The 11905-nt window shown below is 43.2% G+C and overlaps 1 protein-coding gene across 2 annotated transcripts; it reads right to left on the bottom strand.

The window, feature by feature from the left end:
* Positions 1–4640: 4640 nt before the first annotated feature.
* LOC119305740 lies at positions 4641–5632 on the bottom strand. Of its 2 annotated transcripts, none has more exons than XR_005148761.1 (2): positions 5338–5470; positions 4641–4959 (listed from the first exon to the last, which is right to left on the bottom strand). XR_005148761.1 is itself a non-coding variant. In XM_037582179.1 (2 exons), exons 1-2 carry the CDS (start codon positions 5610–5612, stop codon positions 4824–4826), a joined length of 309 nt encoding a protein of 102 aa, XP_037438076.1. In that variant the 5' UTR covers positions 5613–5632; the 3' UTR covers positions 4641–4823. The 2 variants fall into 2 exon arrangements, 1 of the variants encoding a protein (XP_037438076.1); XM_037582179.1 differs by having other exon boundaries at positions 5440–5632.
* Between the last annotated feature and the right edge of the window lie 6273 nt (positions 5633–11905).

Raw genomic sequence — 11905 nt, 5'->3', positions numbered from 1 at the left:
AAATGACACCTCTCACAAAGCAAGGCTGAAAAAATGGGCGGTATGTTGGAAAACACAATCGATAGATAGCAATCCCAGCTTGGTACGTACATAAAAACACCATCTTACTCTCGCAGAAATGTGGTAGGATGGTAAAAAGGAAATTCACCTATTTGAAACTAGTTAATTAAGAGCATCTACAGCCGGACCGCTTTATACGTCCGGGCGGGCCGCTAGGTCACTGACCGGACACATTTTTTTGACCCAGACGGACGTCACAAACGGGCTTCAAAGGCGTGGGCTGACCGGCACCCCTGGACACGCCCGGCACGCCGAACCCGGCCCATGCTGGCCCACCCGATCCCACTTATATTCGTTCCCATCCGCTCGCCGGAGCAAACCCTAGCCACTTCACTCCACCCCCCTACGCCACCCGAGCTCACCTCCGGCGGTTTCTGGCTTTCATTGACTGGGGTGTCATCCCTTGTGGTTTGGAGGAGGCAACGCATTGCACTCCGCCGCTCGCGGGAGGACAACACCCGGCCGACGGACGGGTCCGTCCACCGCGACGCCATAGCGTCGGCTCATCGGATGCTCCGGTCCTCTGGTGCTGGATCCTCGCGGTCCCGGCAGCCGGAACACCTCTCTTTCTCCATCATCGATCGGGCAGACTATGAGTCCCATCGGGAATGGGCGGTCCGCCGTGGGAAGGAGAGGATAAGGGTCGCCGAGGTTCGTATCACGATGGAAATGGCGGCGGGCGGCCACAATGGAGGAAGCCATCCGCGTTCGCATTGTCAAGAAACAATAACGGAGGAACACGCGCGCCCTCGCCCAAGAGAAGAATCAGGCGGTCCGTGCCATGGCCGGACTGCCACCGAAGGAGGACAACGACGGTGAAGACAACTCCGGCGACGAGCAGATCCGGCTCGATCCGTACTGCTTCTTCGACCGATACTTTCGTGAGAAGGACGGCAAGGGAGCCGGGAAGGGCAAGGGCAGCTGTGGAGGAATCCATCACAGCCAAACATGCCAAACTTTGGTAGTCCGATGGCATGTTTAGTGTACTGTGATGGAGTAGTCGGACGATGCGTATGCGTCAACGTAGTTGCATGAGTTTGTATGGATTTGAGATATGGTAATTGAGGTGTCCGGATATGGATTATATTATTTAAAAGGTGCCCGGTCAGTGCCCGCGGACGCGTCCGGGCAGGATCAAAATTTTTTTGAACATCAGTACAAACGCAAGCGCTCATACATACGCGCATACACTCACCTCTATGAACGCACACACGCACACCCTATTCCTATGAGCACCTTCAAGAGACTGAGCCGGCATGTCATCTTGAAATTTATGAAGTCACCGTAGGCACCTCGTCGTCGACAGGAACGTCTCCTCCCCCTGAAAGCGTATCGCCGGAAATCCTGAAATAAATCCAGGAATAATGCGAGCACCAGGACTTGAACTCTGATGGTCTGGGGATACCACTGTCCCTCTAACCATCCAACCACAGGTTGATTCGCTTGAAGGATCGGATTTGCTAAGTCCGGCTATAGATGCTCTAAGTAATGAAGTATGGGGTCAATACAAATGCTTCCGCCGATTAAGTCCAACATTGCGCCTGTCGGAAATCAAGCTGATCCTCAACAACACAAACAGAATATTTTTATTGTTGCCATCTTCTATATACTAGCGAGTAGTGCGTGGCGGCACGCCGCGCCTCACTGATTTTCTTAGGAATTGTTTTTCTTGATAAGCTAACAAAATTGTTGTATGTTTTGTGCGGATATGTCTCTGTCTTTCTGAGAATGTGTCAAATAATCGTGTATGATTAATTATCCATAAAGTTTATACATAATGCAATCAGGGATGAAGAGACACATCTACTTGCTACTAAAGTGATGCCAGAATACTGGGATAAAGCCTATTTACAAAACAAAAATGATCTTTGAAGGTTTGAAAGAAGTATATAGAATTGTGTAAGTGCCACATACTACAAGACAAATCCAGCAGTGTCAAGAGAATGAATAAGCCGACTTGGTCGGTACATGTAACCGTACTCATCATCTTGTTACCCTGTCGTTGCACTATTTTGAGAATAGTAATGTAAAAAGAAATAAGAATGTACAAGAGAGGAGGTACAGAGTCATTGCATTGCTTTAATGGGCTGAAACCTGAAATTAGTATATTTAGTGGCCCTCTAAAGGTGGCATATATATAAACTGGTAAATAGCAAGTGCTAGTTGCTCACTTGCTCCACAGAGCTCCATTGTTGTATCCACAATTTTGTATGTTCGGCACCAATCAAGATATACTCATTTACTTTTGCCTAGTCAGATTGTTTTGGGGTACATACATTTGACTGTGTTTTATACAAGTTTTGCCATCTAGAAAACGAAGGCATCATTCATCAATCATCACTCCATTGCTATGTGTGCTCCTCTAGACGCCGTGTTCATGCTGCTCATTCACAATATTCAGACAAAAACAAAGATAGTAAAACAAATATACATCAAAAGATGTATTTTCCAAGATAGATTAGATTTCAACAAAACAAAAAGGAAATAAAGTATCACCCTTCCTATCTTGGGCAGGCATAATCATAGCACATTCAAAAAGTATTTTTTTTCTTTTCTTCAGCTAGCTAAAATATCTAAGTGAATATAAGAGTTGCCCTAAAGTTATATATATATTCAGTAGTAAAACCAATCCCAAACTACATATTCCTGGCACAGAGTTAACTACAATCTCTGAAGTCAAAGCCAGGAAAAAGCTCAGTTAGTCATTAATCCATCCCTGGTAGGCTAGGATATGTGCAGATTGTCTGTGTCTCTTTTATACCTTGTTAGAGCAAATAAACTCTTAAGAGTAGGAAGTCAAGATCAACTGTGTCATTACAAATAAATTGTTGAAGCTTGGGACCTGAAACATAGAGTTAACCCTGACTTCTTCCATCAGTTATGGACTTGAACGGGAATATTATATAAAGTGAATGTTCACCTCTTCCATCTAATCCCAGAAAAGTAACATCAACTATTGTATTAAAAATGGAAGCCACTATCGCATATCAGAGTCGTATATATAAATTATAATATCAAAATAAATACTTGGGCGAGTACTCCGACCCTTATCCATCTTATTATACAAGGTAACACCAACTAAACCCAGCAAATTCTTACAGTTGCCTGACTCTGAGTGCTAACACTAATATACTTTAAGTGCTTGGTTCTTCCATAAGGTACCATCTTATGCAATCAGCTGCACTTAATAATTTTAAATCAAGTGCCATCAAAATATATTGCTGGGTGCACTTTTACATGCTTCCGTCAAACTAAATGTGAAAGCTCACTGGGATCTGAATATTTGGGCTCACACATTGTTTACCAAAACTGAAGGTAGAATGACATGGAAGCATAAGAAGCAGCCCTTCTCTTTTTTGCTGTGAACCTCCCTCTCAGATGTCAATACTCTCTGAAAAATGTGCATGACGCTCTTCTACACAACTTTGCAAAGAAAACTATTCTTGAATAAGAAAATTGCTACCTATCATCGTTTATGAATAATAAAGTAGACCAAGGCAGCAATCATATTAAGCTGGTAAATAAAGGACAACAGCCACACTATCAAAAAGATCTATACTCTATATGTGTGTGTGTGTGTGCATGCACACTTGTGCTAAATAAATTTAAAACTGCACATGACCTGCTACACGGTAATTATCTTGTGCAAAACACACAGCACCTACATGAATAGAATGAAACAAAATAAGGTAATTCCTTTAGAGTACAACAATATTACCAACTGAATTGACATGCACTACTACTTCCATGTACCATCTGTCATTCTGACAATAGAACAAACAAATGAGATTGCTACTTTTGCCTACACAAATTATGCTCAGCAAGGGATTAAACGTTCTTTCAAATAACCTGGTTGAAGGGTAATGATCATAACCTGTACAAACTTGACAATTAGCAAATACACTGACTGTATAGACAAAAAGACTATGAAACCATTAAACATCTAAAGCATCAGAGTGGAAAACAGACAAGAATAATTGGTACAAAGTTTTCTTTTTGGTGAAAAGAAATCTCAATTGTCAATCTCTGACCCCAAACTGCTCAGCACTTGACCATGTTCACCTCAATTGTCAAGACCATAAATTATAATTTTTAAAGTAGGTAAGCCATCACAAAAATTCATGGCTCAGTCAAAAAATTGTACAATTTATCTAATTTACATGATAGTTTGCTTGGATTCAAGTGGAAACAAGTATGTATGTCTATCTGGCGAATTTCAATGGATACTACAATTTTCTAGTCCAAACAGACTCTGCGCGTACTTATTACGTGAATTATAAGTAAAATTGGATTTTCCAAAAAAAATCAAATGAAAATACGTTCTTTGAAAAACTGGGCGCTAATTTTATTTATCCAGACAACCACTTCGAGTATGTAGCCAGTGGATGGAGTGTGGCCAAATCAGATTTTTTTTTTTCTGGTACTGGTATGCAGCTAGTATTGGTACCAAGCTTCAATTCTGAGAAGTAACAAGAAAATTACAGTTGGACCAATTCTGGTTTTGGGAACAAAAAAATACTACAGATATGTGGCCATTTCTATAGTAAATCATGATATTAAGATGTGTCAAACGACCACCACACAGTGCCTACAAATACAGTCCAGTGACTAATTTTTATAAAGAAGACCTTAGTTCAGTGGCTAATCAGAAGAACAAAGGCTAAATCTCCTACCCTTACTTGGAAGCTTGGGGATGCGGAGATTATGGCAGAGCGTAGTACAAGTGGTTACAGTTCCTGCGGAGGAAGTCGTATGACTCGCGGCTAAGCTTGTGGAAAACCTGGCATGCCCTCGTAGTAGAGGTACATGGTGCTCTTGCTCGGAGGGCGGCTGGTTTTAACCTGGAGTCCTGGACACGCCGTTCTCGCAAAACCCAAAAGACCACTCCTGGCAATAACCCTGCACATAACACATTAAACAAAAAGAATCAGGCATCTGTAGGAAGAGATCTAAGCAAGAAGGCAGTCAGGCAATGCAATTTGCAACGTCAGGATCCCGGCGACCCTACGGGAGAGAGTAAATTCGAACCTAGAGCTGTTGTGTAGTTAGAGTATAAAAGGAATTACATAGAGATGGAAGGTGAATTTCAGCTAAAAGTGAGCAGTTCATCGTGGTGGAGTTCGTCGCCGTGTCTTCATTGAGAAGAACCAAAACGTTTATAGGTAGGAAGACCAGAGTCTCCCCTCGGTGCAGAGGTCACGGAACCAAAGGACGAACGACGACATGCCGGAGAATAGTGGAGTGCAAAAAGAAAGCCAAATCAGGGAGGTTCCGTACCACTGGGCCAGATCGCGCAGAAGAGGAGGAAGGGAACAGGACCTCACTGACGAAATCCACCTCGCCATCGCGCAGAAGAGGAGGAAGGGAACAGGGCCTCACCGACGAAATCCACCTCGCCTGGGTCTGGCCGCTCGTCGGAGGGCTTCGCCGGTGAGCAGCGTGAAACCTCCCTGATGCATCTCCCTCCTCGTGCGGATCTCACTGGTCGTGGCAGCGATGGAGAATGGAAAGAACGGATGCAGCGATGCCGCTCCCCGCATCTGGGGCGTCATTGGCGAACGTGGGGGGATGTGGGCAGTTGGAGATGGGGACGGTGGATATAGGTCGAGAAAAGCTTTATATAGATGTGCTTGTTTTGCCTCCCGATATTTCTCCAGGATTCTACAGCGATGACTAACCAAAGCGAACGTCGGAAACAGTTACACGTGTTTGCACATGTCATCAACCCCAATCGCTTGCCTGTTCTACTGCCTTCCAGAATGCATGCAAATATCTAGTCAGTTCATAGGGCACGTGATTAAACTGTTTACTAAAATATTCTGAACACACCAGGATCGTAGGCACTCCTTTCAACAATTACACGCGTCGTTTTACCAAGAGGCTGTAAAAAAAATCAAAAAAACCAGGAAAAAGGAACCCTTACGGGCCTAGTATTCTTAGTAATATATACTGCACCACAATATAAAATAAGATACTAATTAAGATGTCTTATTCATTCGAGCCTCTGAGAAATGGAAATCTACCTCCGTTTTTCATTAAAGAAAAAGAGCTGGGTTTCCATTGTTTTTCCAGGTTTTTTGTTTTTTCATTGGTTTTTTCTGTCCTTTTTCTTCATTTTTTCTTTGGTTTTGTTTGTTTTTTCTTGTTAGTTTTTTGTGTGTTTTCTCTCGAGTTTCCTTTTTATAGACATTTTTTTGTATATAGTACTCCTTCTGTTATAGGATGGAAGAATTATATTTTTCTAATACACTTTTAAAATTTTCCAAATACAAGTTTAATATTCTCCGCAAAAATAATAATAATGCAAGTTTAACTTTTATTGAATACACAGTCAACATTTTTTCTACAAAGATTTAACATTTTTCAAATACTGATTAACATTTTTTGAATATATGGTCTACATTTCTTCTATAAATTTTTTACTTTTTTTCAAATCCATGATTAATATTTAACAAATACAAGTTTAACCATTTTTCAATACATGATAAACATTTTTATACACATTTAACAGTTTTTTCACATGCTTGATTAACATTTTCGGAATACAATTTTTTAATACATGGCGAACATTGTTTCTATACACATTTAACAATTTTTTTGAAATGTTGATTAAAATTTTCCAAATACAAGCTTATCAGACAAAAAATGAGGGATTGACCTCCCGCGCACTGGGCCGATCCATACGCTCGCGCGGCAGCGACACGCTTCAGCGACGCCGGTTACAGTACATACTGTAAACCAGCGCACGCCCGTCGCTCCGTTCTGGGATATAACTTTTCTTTTTCACTGTTATTAAACGGTGCGTGCGTCCTGGTTCTAACTGACAAGCCACTACGGTATTCACCCGCTCGTGCACATTATCTTTTTCCTTTGGGAAACCTTCCCAGACAGCGGCCGGTCGCACCGCTCGCTTTCTCTACATGTAGGCCCACCACCGAACGATCATCTACCTTATCTCTTCAGGAACAACACCATCCACTCATTCTTTGCTCGTGCATCTCCTCTACCGCAACCTCCTCCGCTCGCCTCTTTTCTTCCTCTCTTGTAGATGCTTGCGCTTGCGCCTCCCCCACCGGCGACCGGCTGTGCCGCCGGACATGGCCACCGCGCCTCCCCCACCGTGGCTGCCCCCACCCCGCCTCCTCACGCCCCACCAGCGACCAGCGCTGCAAACCAACACCCACCGGTGCTGCCGATGGCGGCGAGAAGTAATGGAGAGCCGCGGCGGCCGACGTTGAGGCGTTGCAACCACGGTGACAAGTGATGGAGATCCATCATTTTCTTTTCTTGAAAGCAGCCCCAATTTTTGCTGCAGACGTCCTTGATTTTTGCTGGAACCAGTGTAAGATTTTGCTACAACCATGTTCTTTTTCTATGGAACCAACCTGCCATGTCATTTGCTTTTTGGTACAACCGGTTTTCAATTTTGCTACCACCATCTTCAATTCTTGCTGGAACCAATTAATTATTTTGCTACCGCCATGTTCGTTTCTTTTTTATGGAACCAACCCAAATTTTTGCAACCATGTCATTTGTTTTTGATACAACCAATGTACATTTTTGCTACAACCAACCTCGGTTTTTGTTGGAACCAATCAATTATTTTGCTACCATGTTTTTTGGGGGGAACCAGTGCATCAATTTCTTTGCTACCACCGTTTGAGTTTTTGCTACAACCAATGTTCTCAATTGCTACATCCAACACGCATCACAGTGCCTTGTAATTTGTTGGAACCAGCAAACATTCTTACAAATCTGCTACTGGAGTTTTTGTGTTGTTGAGAGTTTTGCTGGAACCATCGTTATTTTTTGCTGGAACCGGCAAATCTTTTTGCTTCAACCCAGCATTGCAGATTTTTATTGCTTTTTTTGCTAGACATGACGCTGCGTTGACAATGGCGGCGAGCCGGAGACGGGGACGCCAGGGATGCTCCAACCATGATGACAGCGCTGGAACCCTCCTGTGTTTGAGTTGCAACCATGACGAGAGGCAGCCAAGGCAAGTGTCAGACACGACCGTCAGGTAAGCGGCAGGCGAGCGTGGGTGACGGGCGTGGTGGCGCGGTGGAAAGCAAGCACGGGAAGACGAGGACTATCGCGGGCGGCCGGCGAGCACACAGATCTGGCATGTGCGCTCGCTGTCCTTTTTTTTCGTGTTTCCTGTGCGTGTTTTTTTTTCTGCGTGTTTGACTTTTAAAACAAAGCAATCAGACGGTGGGGAACGGATGTATCGGGCGGCTGAGGCTTGACCGGCCGAACAGTTCGGCAGGTGCGCCGGCGCCTATAAGCGCCCTTTTCCTTTCCCTTTTATTTCTTTCTTCTGTCCGCGGGTGTTTTTTTCGGGTTTGCTGGTCATTTTCTGTATGTTTTTATTTAGTTTTTCTTTATTCTTTCTTTTCCCTTTATTTGTATTCTTAAATAAGCGGCCTTTTTTTTAAAGTTTAGTTAACAAGCTCATGTGTGTTCTAATAACCAGGGCTCCGCCTCCTCCTCCTCCTCCAAGAAAGAAAGTTAGGGTTCGTGCCTCTCGCCGGCGCCGGCGCAGGTCCGCCTCGTCTCCGGTGGCCCTAGGGCCATGGAGGCGCGGTGGATCCTGGCAAGGGCCGGCGGGAGGGCTTTATTTTTAGTCTTTTTTTCAATCTTGTTAAGGTTTGTGTCCTACTCAGGAAGGCGAGACGGCGGCGGCTCCCTGAAGATGGAATAAAGGTCTCCCCGCCTAGCCCTCGTTCCGGCGGTGTGTCTAGCATCGTTGGTGGGCGTGTGGAGGTGTGTCTCCGGCAGACCTATCTTTGGTGGATTTGCTCGGATCTCGTCGTTGTTCATCTACGTTCGTGTGTCTTCGGTTTGGATCCTTCCGATCTACGTTATTTTTCATCGACGGCGGTTGCTGTTCTGGGGTGCTGGTCCTGTGGGGCCTTAGCACGACGACTTCTCGACTGTCTACTACAACAAGTTGTGCCCGGCTACGGCGATGGAGGGGCGATGACGGCGGCACGCCTTTGGCTCGCTTCGGTGCTTGTAGTCGTCGCTAGGTGGTCTACGAATCTGGATGTAATTTTTATTTCTGGTATTCGTTGTACTGTCATGATTGAAGATGAATAGATTGGAAGTTTTTCCGCAAAAAAAAATAAGCGGCATTTTTAAAAAAAATGTAAACTCTCTTTTTTCAAAATGGATAAACTTTTATTCAAATTCATGAACTTTTTTTTAAATTCAATGAGTCTTTTTAGAAATTGATGACCTTTTTCATTTGTTGTCAACCTTTTTTCAAAATCCATGATTTTTTAGTTAGATGAACGTTTTTTTTTCCAAAATCGATGAACGTTTTTCAAAATCAATGAACTTCTTGCAAAAGCGATGATAATTTTGCCAAAATTGATGTTTTTTTCAAAACTGAATGAAATTTTGTCTAAAATCATTTTTTTCCAAAATCGATGAATTTTTTTCAAAAAAGTATTTTCAAATCCGATGAACCTTTTCAATTCACTGAACTTTTTTTCTAAAATGATGTTTTATTTTCAAAACTGTGAACATTTTTTGTATCGATTAACATGTTTCAATCAGATGTACTTTTTTTCAAAATAGATGAATGTTTTTTCAAAGTTGTAAACCTTTTTCAAATTGAGGAACTTTTTTTCAAAATTTATGAACCCTTTTCATACACATTATAGATTTTCAAAATCGAAGATTTTTTCAAATTTACTTTAACTTCTAAAATTCTTGTACTTTTTTTATCAAATTAGTGAACTTTTTAAAATTTTAATATTTTGTTTTGAATATGCGAGTTTGATTCAAATAGCACCACTACAAATCCAAGCATGCACGCTACAAGTAGTCACTAGCACTGAGATGGTACAATGGTAGCCAACCTCTTTCACAAATGTTGTGGTGTGAGTTCAATTCCCCGCGACAACTTCATTTTTGGTGGGTTTCCACAGCCGGTCCACTAGATGCTGCGTGTGAGCGTCAGTTCGCTTCCTCGGCAAAATAGGATGTCCTGCGCCTTGCAATAGGTCAGACCGTAGGAGCAACTAACGAAGGGGTACTCCTTCGGGAGCCATGCAAGGGTCACCCTTTGGGCGCTCCCTCCGATTTTTATTTTTTATTTTTACGCACGTGCTTTTGGCTTTTTAGATCTTTTCTTTTTTCATCTTTTATAGGTTTTTCAATGGTCTTTCTTAGCTTTTGGACAAAAAAATTCTATTTTTTAGCATAAAAATGTTTTTTTTGCTTACGCAAGAGGCACGACGTGCCTCTCAAAAACGAAAAAAATCATGTTTGTTTCTTCAGCCAGAGGCACGACCATACCTCTTGTAAATAAAAAGAAAACATGTTTTTCCTTCTGTGAGAGGCACGACTGTGCCTCTTGAAAACGAAAAAAACACGATTTTTTTCTTCTGTGAGAGCCACGAATTTGCTTCCGTAAGAGGCACAGTCGTGCCTCTCAGAAATGATTTTTTTTTCACGAGAGGCATGGGTTTACTCCTCGTGGAGGCATGGATTTGCTTTCGCGATAGGCACGGCCGTGTCTTTTTCAAAAAGGAAAAAAGTACTCCTGGCTCGATACTTTCGTGAAAAAATGTTCATCAAAATTTATCAACATGAGATCTAGTTTTGAAGATTTGGACGTGAGAAATCTAACGGTGAAACGGTTCAAGATTTAGACACATAGTTTAAGAGATAGAATTTTTTAAATTAACGGATCTACGAAAAAAGTAAAACTCGACAAGTAGCATATACTAGAAGAACACCCGTGCGTTGCAACGGGCCACATTAACTTTAAGAGTTCAATATCAATTATGTTAATTTTACATTTAATATTCTCATACATATCAAGTGACATTGATGACCTTTTTACCATCAAATTCTCACACACACTCTCTCCCTCCCTCCTCCTCACTCTCTCTCCCCCTCTCCCCCTCTCTCTCTCTAACACACACACATATCCATCTTATTGGGTAGGGGACCATAATCCATCTATTTCACACGCACACGCGCTAGTGCATAACAATATGGATTATAAAACAGGTTCAAGGTAGTAACAAGGATTCTTTTCATGCATTAATAAACAAATTTCTGCACTGAAGACAAGATAACCAATTCTCAAAGTGCATCAGAGCATCACAGAACATTACTGGCAAGATAAATGCACGACGATACACCCGGCTCATTTAATTAATATAATTAAATTATCAGTAAATTAGTCACCAAACTGCTCGGATGAACCGGAACAAAGCCAACATATATCATCCTAGACAAACGCAACATCAACCATTTACCTTGGTACTTTAGGGACCGACAGGAGGATGCATGTAGAAGCGCTTCTTGCCTGCGAATCCACCGTCAGAGAGAGAAATTGGAACCCATTTCCATCACCAACTGATAAAGAAAGCATGTAAGAAAATTGATATCGGGCCAACTTGGATCTTCGGTGATTGTCCGCCGGTATGGAGAATTTAGGAGGGTGGGTGCAGGGAGTGGCCTTGTGGATGATGGATGGAGGCGCGGAGGGATGTGGTCACCGGAAGGTCGAAAGCGGAGAGGGTCGGGCACGTTAGGTGGAGCCGGTGGTGCGCGACAACTAGAGGCGGCCCAATCGTGGGCGGCGAACCGACGATAGCCTCGGCCCATCTCTCGACGCAGCGAAGATAGAGAGGGCGGCACTGCCGGTGCTCGAGGCCGCCGCTCGGCACCATCTACATCGAGGGGAAAGAGAGGCGAGAAAGCGATAGGGTGATGCGGGGCTAGGGATTGCGGAGGAGGGTGGGGGTGTGCGATTTGAATGGATGGTTCTGCCCACCGTTTTCTTGTATGTGGCGGTGGAGACGGCGGCGTCCAGCCATGC

The sequence above is a fragment of the Triticum dicoccoides genome, chromosome 5B (assembly GCF_002162155.2).
Source record: "Triticum dicoccoides isolate Atlit2015 ecotype Zavitan chromosome 5B, WEW_v2.0, whole genome shotgun sequence".
NCBI classification, from domain to species: domain Eukaryota; kingdom Viridiplantae; phylum Streptophyta; class Magnoliopsida; order Poales; family Poaceae; genus Triticum; species Triticum dicoccoides.
The sequence above is the reverse complement of the archived record's forward strand: the minus strand, read 5'-3'. Positions and strand labels throughout refer to the sequence as shown.

What these genes read in the sequence shown, in the direction of transcription:
- LOC119305740 (XM_037582179.1), bottom strand. Translation starts at nt 5,612, where the DNA reads ATGACGCCCCAGATGCGGGGAGCGGCATCGCTGCATCCGTTCTTTCCA. An exon ending in AGGCGAGGTGGATTTCGTCG is followed by an intron (nt 4,960 to 5,439) that starts GTGAGGCCCTGT and finishes TGTTATGTGCAG; the next exon opens with GGTTATTGCCAGGAGTGGTC.